The sequence below is a fragment of the Python bivittatus genome, unplaced genomic scaffold (genome assembly GCF_059951505.1).
Source record: "Python bivittatus isolate LINGU-HERP-01145 unplaced genomic scaffold, Pbiv_v1 ctg000080_np1212, whole genome shotgun sequence".
NCBI classification, from domain to species: Eukaryota; Metazoa; Chordata; class Lepidosauria; order Squamata; family Pythonidae; genus Python; species Python bivittatus.
Window position 1 is genome coordinate 64786649 of NW_028277035.1, and position 14584 is coordinate 64801232.

Genomic DNA, 14584 nt, shown 5'->3' on the forward strand with positions numbered 1-14584 from the left:
GTGTAACAGATACTTTTCAAAATCAAAGTAATGTTAATTCTAACAGGTATTGAATTAAGGTATTGATGTATTTGAGGAATATTAACTTCTTTAATCCTATGCATTTTAAATTACAGTATAGTTTATGCATGATAATAACAACATAATTTCTTATTGATATACTAAATAGTGTAGAATCTTTTCCTTCATTCCATTATCTGACTCAGAAGTAAGTACTATGAGGATTGTACAGTTTAACATTGGAACCAAAAGAGCACCAAAAATAAGCAATATTTAGTAAAAACAAGCTCAGATATTTCATGATCCAAGATAAACCTCTTAGCCCAGTTGGTGGATCACAATAGCTTCCATTTAACCTAATTACAGTAAAGTAATTCAACTGATGGATCAGGATGGTTTGCCACTGATACATACACACACTTTAATGATTCATGTTATATTATCCATTGTGGATGGATAATATAGGAGACTAATTTGTGGCAGCAGCAAAAACGATTAAACTTTAAAAGCAGTGCTTTTCAAAGATTCTCTGGCACTGCTTTGCCCTGATGTCTGTTCCTCGTTGAGAGGAAACTTTTGTGGAAGATCTGTTGGTGCTACTGCTTGACAGAATACCAAATACCACTTCAAGTTCAAATGCTGAATAGCATGTGCTGCCCCGGCAAAGCAAGCAGTGATCTTCTTATGGGACGCTGTGGACCAGTCCAAGCCACGTTGCTGCTCTGAGAAGAACACTGATTTGATGGAGACTTTCTTCAGGGCAGGATGCTCTAAGCATAGGAGGGCCCTAGAAGGCCTGTTAATTCTGCTCTACTGAACCAGTATAACATATTATTGACAGGGAAAGAGAAGCAACAACGGATTAGTATTCAGTGGGGATGGGGATGGAGGGAGAGGAAGGGGTAGCAGTAGTTAAGACATCTAAGGTAGCAGTCCCCAAGTAAAAACCAGCATCTCTGAGAAAAAGCTTGCACTGCAGTTACCTTAAATAACCAGAATGTGGAGCATAAACTGCACAAACTGTTTTGGAAATGTGAAGTTAGCTCCTACATGTTAGATACAATTATATGAAATGGCCCTTCTCCTCCCAAAGAGAAACATGAATTTGGGCTGTACTTTCTTTATAGTGGTGGTAGCACCTCTGTGGAATTCCCTCCAGCTGGGGGCAGACCTCACCCTCACTGGCTGATTTTAAGAGAAACCTAAAAACGTATTTGTACAAGCTAGCATGCCTTCTTAAACTCTGCATTTTTATTATTTTGTATGATGACTGATTTGCTTTCTGTAGGTGTCTGTATTATTTATTGTCTTATTATTTTACTGATATTGTTTTAATTGATGCTATTTGTTGTTTATTGTTATTTATTGTTCTATTGTAAATTATACAAACATGGGAATAAATTTTTTTAAATCCTGGTCCTAAAAATCGCCAAATATTTTATTTATTCAGTATTTAAATTTACACTAAAATATTTTAAAATTGCTAGTAGTCATGCTGCTACTCCTTTAGCAAATAATTCAAAAATTAAATTTGACAATACCTGTATTGGGACCAGTGGAAAGGTCTAGTGACAGTTTGTTCCAGTTTGGTCTTCAGAATGGAAAATTCTCTCTCTCTCTCTCACACACACACACACACACACTGCCAAATGAATATCTATGGGCTGTGGTACTTCTAGGACTCCTTTGTTGAATATAAGGACCACATAGGCTTCGTAGGCCTCAATAAAAACAGGCATTTCCTTAGATAATCAGTCCCTAGCTGATCAGCTAAAACCTGATAAAAATTACTTTGAAAACAGCTTGAAAACTACTTGGTAGCCAGTGCAGAATCTTCTGTAGAAGAGTTGCATGTATACAGTTCTGAAAACCCTAGTTTAATTGTTCTGCCCTTGCTGCAACTGGTCAGCTGCTCCTAAGAGGAGCTGTAGGTAAATGTGCTGCAGTTGCCCAATCATGAAAACTGAAATTATCAGCACATGGTCCACTGTGGCAAGCCTATCCTTGGCCAGTCAAAGTTGTAGCTGGCAAAGGAGCTGAAATTGGTAATAATACTGTAGCTGTTGGCCACTGAGTGAGTCTCTAGTGAAATGATTCTACCAACATCCTCAGAGTGAATTTTCTAATTTGCCTTTCTTATCAACTTTAAAAGCTGAACTGTTAGATCCTCCATGACCTCTAATAGGCTCTTCTTTGGAAGAAGATATGGATATGGATAAGGATATGGATAAGAGTCTGGAGGCTAAATCCTATGAAGAATGGCTAAAGGAACTAGATATGTTTAGCTTAACGAGGAGAAGACTGAGGGGAGACATGATAGCAGTCTTCCAACACTTGAAGGGCTACTGCAGGAAAGAGGGCATCGATTTATTCTCCATAGCACCTGAGGGTAGGACAAGAAGCAATGGGTGGAAATTTGTCAGAGGGAGATCCAACCTAGAAATAAGGAGGAATTTCCTGACAGTGAGAACTCTTAAGGAGTGGAACAGCTTACCTCCTAGAGTTGTGGGTGCTCCATCACTGGAGGTTTCAAGAAAAGATTGGACAACTGAGATGATATGAGGACTCCTGCCTTGGGCAGCAGGTTGGACTAGAAGACCTCCAAGATCCCTTCCAACCCTATGATTCTATGATACCTCCACAGACTGAGAAGAAAGGTGCTTCTGGCAGGGCTAGGAGTAACAAGGATATTGGTCCCTTGATGGTGTTACATTAGACTGATTTTTTTCAAGTTGCTGGACATCTCCCTCTCTTATTTAAGAAGAAATAAACTCTTAGTACTAGGGAGTACTAGAATCAGATATGGAGGCTCTGTCAGCCACCAGATATAAAACCATCCTTTTGAGGAACAAACAAAAAGTAGGACTCAGGTCTACCTGGGCCTATTCAGAAACTTGCAAAGCTCATTCTAATAGGCCGCAGCTGAGCTTTGGCTGGTGCTTTGACAAATGAGTTTTAACTGATAGCTCCAAGTTCTGGTTGTTAGAAGCAGTGCTTATCAGCCATTGCTGATTTTGCTGTGTCTTGATATAAACTTTTTTGCTGAAACCCTGATTCTTAGCCTGTTCCTGAACTTTATTTTGGGGTCTCATCAGCTGTTTTCATGTATGAATCTTGGCTTAGCTTCTGGACTTGGCATTGGGTTACTGCCTTTCTGAATCACTGGCTGAGGTATGCTTTTTAGGAAGTTATAAGCAAAGCTGGGTATGTTGGAAGACTTTAGTGCAGGAAAGTCCTAATTCTTAGGATGTAGACCACAGACTGAAATTAATTATTACCAGTTATAGTACTAGATGGTAATTGGTTTAAAATCACCATCACCAAGAGTTTATATAACATAAATCCAGTATCACCCTTATAATTGGCTACTAAACCAAAATTACCACAGGATTTTTCTATCACTTTGTGCACTGAGATTCCACAGTCAGTACACCAGTTCTAGGGATTTATATCCCAAGTATGGCAAGAATATTATATATTTTTTAAAAAATGAAAAACAGGGAAATATGATTCTGACTATAGCTAAAAGCAGGAAGAAAGAACTACAGTGGAACCTCGGTTTACGAACTTAATTCGTTCCATGACTCTGGCCACAACCCGAATTGGTCACAACCCGAAGCAAATTTCCCCATAAGGTTCAATGTAATTACCATTAATCCGTTCTGGCGTGGAGGACAGGGAGGCGGCTATTGCTTGGAGGGAGAGTCCCCCTCCCTACGACCATGTGTCAGGGGCGGAAAATGGCCGCAGACCACGTGTCAGGGGCGGAAAATGGCCACGGACCACGTGTCAGGGGCGGAAAAATGGCCGCGGACCACGTGTCAGGGGCGGAAAAATGGCCGCGGACCACGTGTCAGGGGCGGAAAAATGGCCGCGGACCATGTGTCAGGGGCAGAAAATGGCCACGGACGTGTCAGGGGTGGAAAATGGCCGCGGACCACATGTCAGGGGCGGAAAAATGGCCGCAGACCGTGTCATGGGAGGGAAAATGGCTGCGTATCCTGCTCGTACCCCGAGGCAGAGTTCGTAAACCGAGGTAAATTTTTGCGGCCGGAGCTGGTCGTAACCCGAAACGTTCGTTAACAGAGGCGTTCGTAACCTGAGGTACCACTGTATATAACTTATTGATTTTATTTGTTTTATTTAAAGCAGTTATGTCCCTTCTTTCCTGCTGGGAGTTAAAGACAGCTAAGAAAAGAAATGGCAATTTTTCTAAAAAGTACTTACAATTTTAAAAGAAACATTAAAAACCAAAGTGCAAAACTATAATTGGTAGGAAATTATTAAAATAATTAAAACATATTCTTGACCTATTATAATAGCATGTTAAAAATTACATGTTGAATAACTTTCTATAAATAAAGCCTTCAACTTCTACTAGACGATCCTGAAATGGACATCGTAAAGAAGGTGTTCCAGATTCTAAGTGCCAGTCCTTTCTCTAGTACCAGCTGAGATTATCTCCAGGTTGGTGGATATACTGTGCCAAAAAACTTCAGAATCCACTCTTAACAAGTAGGCACCCAGTGGGGCAGTTATGATTAATTATCACACTGACACACATTCAGTGACCCTGTTTATACTATTGTGATGTAATGTAAGGTGCTTCATATTTATGAAACACTGAAATCATTTAAACCTCCAGTCTGTCAATATCATCCACAGGTAAAGCAACTGAAGTGCACTCAAACTGAGTTTTTTTGTTTTTGAAGCTACATTTGTATTAGAATAGTTACTATTTTATGAAGGTTTGAGATTTACTTATCATTTTGTGAAGGCAGTCTTTCAGAATATTAAATGTTCTAAATCATGATTGAAGGAAGCTGACCACATCTCTATGGAACTTATGGCATTCTCTGTGATTAATATAAAGTAGAATAGTTATATTGTTCTGGGGGCAGCCCATTTATCTTGCCACCTTAATACTTAAATATAACCGTTTTCAATAAACCTAATCTACAATTTTTCTGTCTAGATTAATTTTATATAATACAAATTGGTAGTAATACCGTTTGCTTGTGGCTTCTGTAAGTAAAAGGCCAAGAGGTTATGCAGGATCTCATATTGCTAAATAATTAGTTATTACTTCATTGAGGGGAACAAGTTGTAGATATATATAGAGAAATCAGTGGAAAATATAGGATTTCATTCTACCACAGAGACTCTTTATTATCTTCTAAAAACTATATTAAAATTTAATTGAGAGTTCTGTGGAACTGAACTCTGTAAACTGGATAAATTGAATTTTTACTATTTTTTATTTCTCTCAGAAATCACCTATTCTCTAATACATGCACACAGTTCTTCTCTAATGAATGACAGAACTATGGGATGGTATGTGATGATGCAACATAGGAGATTCCACCTTCTTCATTTTTCCCCCACCTTCATTCCTTCAGCAGAAAGGCTCCATTAAATCTCAGTTTCCTACCAAGGAGTCAATACTGGATCCAAGCTTTTATATAATTAATAAAATGGCTTCTGTGTTCTTCAGCTGCTATGAAATGAAATACCTGTACTTAATTCATATAGCCACAACCTAGAGGATAATATAAGAAATATCACATGTTGCTTCCATTCTTTTTTTTTTTAAGAATTATATTGTGTGTAAATGTGTAATGTTTGAAAATAATGCATTCTAAAGAGTATGTAATATTGACTACTGAATCTTATTTCAGAGTAGCTGAACATTTTGCATTTCAATTAGATTTTGTTAAACACTCTACCAAATAAATATTGCTTAAATTACCTCATTATTTTGTTATCTATCTCAAACTAGTCAGGAAATACACCCTGATACTTTCAAACCTCTGACTCTATGTGTGTTATATGCACATACACACAAATTCAATTCTTCCAGAGAAGTGCTAATATGTCTGAATATTATATTTTCTGCTCTAGAAATATTTATATAATACAAGAGCCCCAAATCTGAAGATAAACTTGGCAGAGCAGGATTTTGATTCTATATTGGTATTTCTCATTTTTATAATAAGTATCATTCTGCTAAATATATATATATATAGAATAAGAAAAGCTTATGACAACAAAAAGGAAGGAAGGATGTAGTGGTAATGATCTGTACTCATGCTTTTGTTATTGTTAGCTGGGGTGGTTTAAAGTATTGACTTGCCCAGGATTAGCCTTAATTATTAGTGTCAAGGCCAAACTACAGCCATAGTCTTTATTTTAGCCAACTCTAGACTGGAGGTAAGGCAGGTTCCCTGAAATTAGTGGCTGCAGCTGGAGTCTAAATGTAGCATGCAAAAGGCCTTGCTCTTTTGATCTATTTTGATCAGTAGGCCAGGCTTCTAGTACCTTGAACAGTACTGATTGATCCAGAAGCTTCATTTTTTGTTAATCACAGGAATGGTTGTTAAACCACCTATTTTGATCTGCACCTAAAGAGAACTCTAGAAGTTAGACAAGCAGCACACATAGTTCATACTGGGCTCAGCTCTAGAGCTGTAGTCTGAATTTTCCAGTTCAAATTTTGGAGCTCACAAGAACTGGTTGTTTTTATGTTAGGTTTCTAGCTTTTCATGGAGTGGAATATTAGAGGGCATCTGCTGGTGTGGTCACTGACCTTGAGCTGGACATCCTAGAGACCGAAGTCAAGTGGGCCTTAGGAAGCATTACTAACAACAAAGCTAGTGGAGATGACAGTATTCCACCTGAGCTATTTAAAATACTAAAAGAAGATGCTGTTAAAGTGCTGCACTCAATATGCCAGCAAGTTTGGAAAACGCAACAGTGGCCACGGGATTGGAAAAGGTCAGTTTACATTCCAATTCCAAAGAAGGACAATGCCAAAGAATGCTCAAACTGCTGCACAATTGCACTCATTTCACATGCTAGCAAGGTTATGGTCAAAATCCTACAAGCTAGGCTTCAGCAGTATGTGAACCGAGAACTACCGGATGTACAAGCTGGGTTTCGAAGAGGCAGAGGAACTAGAGATCAAACTGCCAACATTTGCTGGATCATGGAGAAAGCACGAGAGTTCCAGAAAAACATCTACTTCTATTTCATTGACTATGCAAAAGCCTTCGATTGTGTGGATCACAACAAACTGTGGCAAATTCTTAAAGAGAAGGGGGTACCAGACCACCTTACCTGTCTCCTGAAAAATCTGTATGCGGGTCAAGAAGCAACAGTTAGCACTGGTCATGGAACAACCAATTGGTTCAAAATAGGGGAAGGAGTATGACACGGCTATATACCATCACCCTGCTTATTTAACTTATATGCAGAGTACATCATGAGAAATGCCAGGCTGGAAGAATCACAAGCTGGAATTAAGATTGCAGGGAGAAACATCAACAACCTCAGATATGCAGACGATACCACCCTAATGGCAGAAAGTGAAGAAGAACTAAAGAGCCTCTTGATGAGGGTGAAAGAGGAGAGTGCAAAAGCTGGCTTGAGACTCAACATTAAAAAAAACTAAGATCATGGCATCTGGACCCATTAATTCCTGGCAAATAGAAGGGGTAGAAATGGAAACAGTAACATTTATTTGGTCTCCAAGATCACCGCAGACAGAGACTGCAGCCATGAAATTAAAAGATGCTTGCTCCTTGGGAGGAAAGCTATGGTAAACCTAGATAGCATATTAAAAAGCAGAGACATCACCTTGCCGACAAAGATCCGCATAATCAAAGCTATGGTTTTCCCAGTAGTAATGTATGGCTGTGAGAGGTGGACCATAAAGAAGGCTGAGCGCCAAAGAATTGATGCCTTTGAACTGTGGTGCTGGAGAAGACTCTTAAGAGTCCCCTGGACTGCTAGGAGGTCAAACCAGTCAATCTTAAAGGAAATCAACCCTGATTGCTCATTGGAAGGATTGATAATGAAGCTCAGGCTCAGATACTTTGGTCACCTAATGCGAAGAGAGGACTCCTTGGAAAAGACCCTGATGCTGGGAAAGATTGAAGGCAAAAGGAGAAGGGGATGGCAGAGGATGAGATGGTTAGATAGCATCACTGAAGCAATCAGCATGAAACTGAGCAAATTCAGGGAGGCAGTAAAGGACAGGAAGGCCTGGCATGATATGATTCATGGGGTCACGAAGAGTCAGACACGACTTAACAACTGAACAACAGCTAGGTTTATTATGAAAGCACAAAAAAACTGCAATGAAGAATTTTACCATGCTGGAAGCATTTGGATTCTCACTGGATATACCCATCTCTATACAGTAAAGTAAGAGTGGTTGAGCAAAAGGAAGGAGTATTCTACAGCATCACTGAAAATCTCTAACTTAATCATCACAACTTTCTGAACACATAGCTGCATTTGTGTATCGCTAAAGATAAGTCTGATAAAGGTATTCAGATGCCATGATGTGTGACATCCCTACAAGGATCAGAACAGTGCAAACAATTATATTTCCTGTGACACTCTATGGAAGCAAAAGTTGGACTTTGAAGAAGCAGAATCAGCAGAGTATTGACATGTGTGAACTTTGGTGTTGGAGAAGATTCTGAGAATACCATGGACAGCCAAGAAAAACAAACAAATGAATAATCGAACAAATCAACCTAGAGTTGTCAGTCGAGATACAAATGACCAGGCTCAATTTATTTTACTTCAAACACATTATGCAAAGATTTAACTCTCCAGAGAAGAAACTAATGCTGGAAAAGGTGGAAGGAAAGAGAAGAGGATTACCAGCAGCAAGGTGGATTGACTCAGTTACAATGGCAATTAATGTACTATTGGAAGACCTGAAAGACCAGGTTAGGGACATATCATCATGGAGAAAATCTATCTATTGAAAACTGAGTTGATACAACTTGATGGCACATAATCAAATATGGGTCAGTTTCAAAACTGATTATCTTAGAACAGACCCAATGGATTCAATATGACTTAATCTAGTCACAACTAACTTGTATTCTATTTTATTTTATTATAAATTTTATATATATTTGACAGTACTATAGACTGCCTTACCCTGAACAAATGTAGGAAGCACTCCAAAGGATCTTGCCAATAAGACTTCAGCATATTCACACTGCACCTTTAAGCTGCTCCTATCCCATGCTGATGCCACCTGGACTTTAAACTGGGTTGAAGAAACTTCCCTGAAGACTGAGGTGCTTCAGCAGGTGCTCAGTCTGGGCTACCAGCTACAAGGCCGCCTGGACAGTTCCCTCACTGCTGTGGCTCTTAACTTACCATGCCAGGAAAGCAATTGCCAATCACTTTCTGTTCTGTGGGTAGTGCTTACTGGGCATATATGCATTTATGTGTGTGTGTGTGTCTCCAGATAGATATAAAAATATATGTATAAAGATTACTAAATTTATATATACAAAATTAAACATAAAATCCACATATATGCAGGCACAACCATCACCTTTAAAATAAAACTTCCTTTCTTGAATGTTCCCAGCTTTGCCTCAATGAGATCTGCAGTTTCTGTTAAAGATCTTTCTCAGTAGTATAATAGTTATAACTTTTACCTGAGAGGCAGAACTTCACTAGTTTGAAACCTCTTTGCTTGTGTTTCTTTGGGTTTTTTATTATTACTATTTTTCTTTTCCTAAGCTACCTACCTTACTCCTTTTTTAAAATCAGGCCACTGTCTTCATCCTTGAAAAGCAATGAAAGGGTGCATTGGTGAACTGATTGTTTAAAAAACAGTAAAATGTGTTATGCAAGAAAAAAAGCTATTAAAAAAAAAAACTTCTGTATTTCAGACTGGGAATGTTGTGCAGATCAAGCAAGTGTGTAACCAGTATGGTTCTAGAAAAGACCTGTAACAGAAGCTGCAGCAGATCTTATTGGGGCCAAGCAGAGCAAAGGAGGAGGGGACATTCCTTTCTCTTCAAGGAGCCAAAATGCAGGGGGTTTCCCAGGAGAAAGCAGACAATGCTTGAACCAGCAAAAGCCAAAAAACCAACTTTCCACTTGAAACAGGAAAACATAGGCCGAGATTATATTCACAATGGGCTGGGGTAAATAAAAGAAATGTCCATTTCTGCCTTCCAGAAACAGTTTGTGGCCCACACTTAGGAGAGGGCAACCTGGCAGTGCAGATATGCCCTGGGTTTGCACCCAATCTAAGGAAACCTCAGCTGCATAATAAATAAATTCCTAAACAGAATATTCAGGTGGCATGAAATTTCAGTTTAGGACTAAGAAGTATACATAATACTGCATTCTGTTTGCTTGTTTTTTGTACTAGGACAAAAAGTATTCCCTGCCCTTGGAACTCAGGTATGACATGTTTAGTAAGAATGTAATACTTAAAGGGAATTGATGGCATATTCAAAAACACATTTGTGTCTTGGATGCTATACTTTGAAACATTGGCTGACTTAGGGAGAGGTTAACAATGTTGGGATCTTGGTGTTCGCTGGACAAGTTTTCTTCTTACAATGTTTCATTACTAATATAGTAATGTTAGTACTACAAATGTCAATGCTTTGACAGAAGGGAGGGGAGTTACCGGCTTTTATGTCTGACAGTTTGTCCTGCCTGTCCTAATCAGTTATAGTTTGTATTGTCTGTTTCTAATTGGCCTACCAGCTTGGTTCATTGTTTTGTTTCGTCTTAAATTGTTCCTCACTTATTATTATTGCTTCAGAAATAATATTCTGAAGCAGGTTCCAAACAGCTTGGCATTGTCTACAGGTGGTTTTTGCTCTAGATATAAAAATCAATATTGATATATAGAGATAGAGACGGAGATATAGTGATAGTGAGAGGTAGAGAAAGGGAGAAAGGTAAGATTGACATTGCAGTACTGAAGAAATATTTGTTTTCAAAATGCCAACCAGTCATATTCTTTTACTATATATTTCATTCTGACTCTGCCCCAATCAGCCTCCATGCTTTATTCTCATTGGCTTGTTTGGGAGGAACTTCTTTCCTTAAAGATTTTTATACTTCTGCAAACCTAAGGCCTCCTCAAGCTCCCTGAAACTCTCTGATTCTCTCTTGTGAATGGGTGACATTACTTTAGTGACATATTTGGAAAATTTGATCACTATTAGTACATTAGAAATTGATGGGGATTTTATGCATGTATGTATGTTATGTAAGTACCAGGGGCAGGGGGAGGTTTTCTGTAACTTTTTCCAAGGAGTATGCTTATTTTACACTGAATGCTAAAAAGCATCAATGAAAAATATTTTTTTACAGACTTGGAAAAGTATAATGGCAGATATCCTAAGAGGGAGAAAGTTAAAATTGTCTTGGCTAAGAAGAATTGGCAGTGGTAAAAATGAATATTTTGCCAAGGTTTAATTTTCTATTGCAAATGTTTCCAATAAGAATGGAAGACAAGGTACTAAACAAGTAGCAAAGACAAATAACTAACTTTATATGGTCTAATAAAAGAACAGGGATCAATCCTAAGATTTTACAAGACCTGAAAGAACAAGATAGAAAGAACCAAACGTCAAATTGTATTACCAAACTAGCTTGGATTACAGACTAGATTGTATTACTGTATGGCCAGATTGCATCTATCAAGGAAGCAGAATTTCCAGTTGATTTGCATAAATACTTCTGGTTTCATACAAATAGAAAAATACAATTTATAAGGGAATTATTACTTATTCAGTAATAAGTTGCGTGTTAAAATATGGGATAAACATAGGTGAAATATCACCTCTTGCTTCAGAATTAAATATTGGTTTCCATGAAGGTAAATGTATAAAGAAATTTGACCAGTGAAGAGTTAATAACTTGTATAGACTGCAAGACCTAATTATCTATATACCACTAAAACTCTCATGTCTGTTACCTTCAACTGGGTGAAACAATGTGTCATAGGGCAACAATTTTTGAACCAAGGTACCTCAAATGGGTTAATTTACAGAATGCGTCCAAATTTTGGGACCCATGACTCCTGTGGGATTGAAATTTGGAAAATTCATGGCTGCTTCAGCACTGCTGTGCTGCTGCACCACTGTGGTCAGCCCAGGTCACGATCATCATGGGCATATCCCTGACCTTTTTCCCACCTCCCTCTGGTCCTGCACCCAACTGGCTGGCAGCAAGGCCCGACAGGTGAGTGGCGATTGGCTGCTTTGGAAATGAGGCAGAAATTTGAAATTTCTTAACATCTGTGGGCATTGAGGGAGGGATGAAGGAGCGACGGATGCCTGCTGGTGAGGTAGAGCTGACTAGGGGGTGCCAGTGGTCGATGGGTGAACCCTCTTCCATCCTTGAGGGAGGAGGCCCTTGGGGACATGCCAGAATGGGGAGCAGAAGTGCAGTTTTGTTCATGGTCCACAGCTCCCTTTGTTCCACCTCCCCCCAGAAAAGTGGCAGGCAGTTCTGCAGGTCAGCTGAGGAGGAGGGGGAGGAGGCTTCACTGGGGCTTTCTTCAGGGTCATGAGGGGAGGGCAAATGGTGCAAGCCTATATTATATGTGGAAATGGACGGAGGGAGGGAAGAAGGAATGAGGGAGGAGGGAAGAGAAGGAAGGGAGGGAGGGAGGGAGGGAGGGAGGGAGGGAGGGAGGGAGGGAGGAAGGAAGGTAGGTAGGTGCTGGCAGTCAATGGGTGAACACTCTTTCTCCCTCAAGGGAGGGAGCCCTTGGGGACATGCCAGAATGAGGAGCAGAATTGCAGTTTTCCTTGCAGTCCATGGCTCCCTTTGTTCCACCTCCCATCAGCAAAGTGGCAGGCAATTCCATGGGTCAGCCAAGGAGGAGGAGGCGGCTTCACAGGGGCTCTCCTGAGGGTCGTGAGGGGATGGCAAATGGTCCAAGCCTATATTATATGTGGAAGGAAGGAAGGAAGGTTTCTGACCCTCCCTGCCAGCTTCCCACAAGCAAAGTCAATGGGGAAGCTGGCAGTAAGTTGTAAGTTGCTCCCACTCCCACTGCTTTTTTGCCCTTGGTCATTCTGTTTCTCTGTTAGGTAAGGAAATATCTCTGAAATGATGACCCAACAGGTCATGGGTGGTCTAGTTAATAAAACAAAGATGAAATCTTTCAAGATTCTTTCTTTGGAATTGTCAGCTCACTGGTTTCAAGACCTTCAAAAAAGGAGTATAGTTTTAAAAGAATTACAAAAACAAGATAGAACACTTGGAGACCTGACTGAATTTGTAACACTGATAACACAAAATAGAAATTAAACAGAACAATGCAACATGCAACAATGGAAATATCAATAGAAGAAAAACATTAGATTTGCAGGGAATATTACACTTAAAGATAACTGATCTTTTACTGACTATATTACTCTAGTAGTGACTCCTAAAATAGATAATTCATTCTCTAAAAATGGTTGGAAATGTAATAATCAGGTCAGATCATTTTTTCATAATGGATTGCAATATTTTAAAGCCCAACAGTTTTGGAAAATGTTTTATAAAGGAATGAAACACATTCTAAAGGTTGAATTCTCTTTTGAATCTGCTATTTTTCAATTAAATATTACCAAACCACATATTCCCATTAAATATACCAAGATGGCTTTGTATACATTGACAGCTGTTAAGATACTTTGTGCTTTTCAGTGGTAATTAGCTATGACCCCTCTTGCAGAATGTGGTAAATTAAGTTCTGGGAGTACTCATCAATGTCAAAAATAACCTTGTGTTTGAAAAATAAATTGGATAAAGAATTCAGTGTGACATGGAAACCATTCCTCAACTATAATTCCACATGTGGGCTTGTACTGTATCCAAAATTTGGTTTTCTTCTTATTTAAGGTTTTAACATGTACATTTCTTTATGATTGGTGAAGTATAGATTTTTTAAAATTAGGCAGAAATCATAATCTCTCATTTTGCTTATAATTTAGACTATATGGGTTATCTTATTAATTATTGCATATTATCTTGATTGCAATAACACTCTGAAGTTTTAAACTGACATACAATATTTCAATATATAGATTAAAATCAGTTACTTTAACATTATTATTTAATGCTTTTAGATCTCTTTCCTATTTACTTTTTGCTTTCCCTATTTTTCTGCTTGTTCTTGATTATGTTTGTAAATATTTAATAACATTTTAAAAAGATAAATAATAAAACTTCTCTTAAGAAAATAGCTGATACATCTATATTTTTATATTCCAAACTTTGCCTCTGTTTTCATTTAGTATTTCTCTCTGCTTTAGGAATTGACACCTACTGAAAAAAGGTTTGTATAATGGAAAGAAAATATTGGGATATTACAAATAATGTAAATAAATAAAATATTAGGTGATCAGATCTCTACTTCCTGAAACTTCCCCTTTCCTGAAAAAGGTTTTGGGGAGATATTCATTGGAAGACTCACACTTGTGATTACTCAAATTGAAAAATGAATTAAAAGGATTAGAATGACAAGAATTAGGTAAGACACTAATAGTTCAATCATTCATTCATTCGACATTTATTTATTTATCACATTTGTATGGCCACCCATTTTAACCAATATAACTGTGGGTGGCAAACAAAAAATAAAAATACAATGAACAAACAGAAGGCAGTTTAAAAAATTAGTTGAGGTATTCCTAAAAAATTCTCTAGCAACACAAAAGCTCACACATACTGGGCTCCACTACCATTCTGTTCCCAATACTCAGGGGAAGAGCTAGGTCTTCATGGCCTTCTAGAAGTTCAG

At 38.4% G+C, this 14584-nt stretch overlaps 1 protein-coding gene across 1 annotated transcript in view; it reads left to right on the forward strand.

Moving 5' to 3' along the window:
• The window catches only part of LOC112540307 (uncharacterized), a 93478-nt gene that overhangs the window by 67354 nt on the left and 11540 nt on the right, over window positions 1–14584 (forward strand). The window contains exons 26-27 of the mRNA XM_088134692.1: window positions 10196–10227; window positions 14097–14119. Coding sequence (XP_087990818.1) covers window positions 10196–10227; window positions 14097–14119 — 55 coding nt within the window. The remainder of the gene's footprint in view (window positions 1–10195; window positions 10228–14096; window positions 14120–14584) is intronic.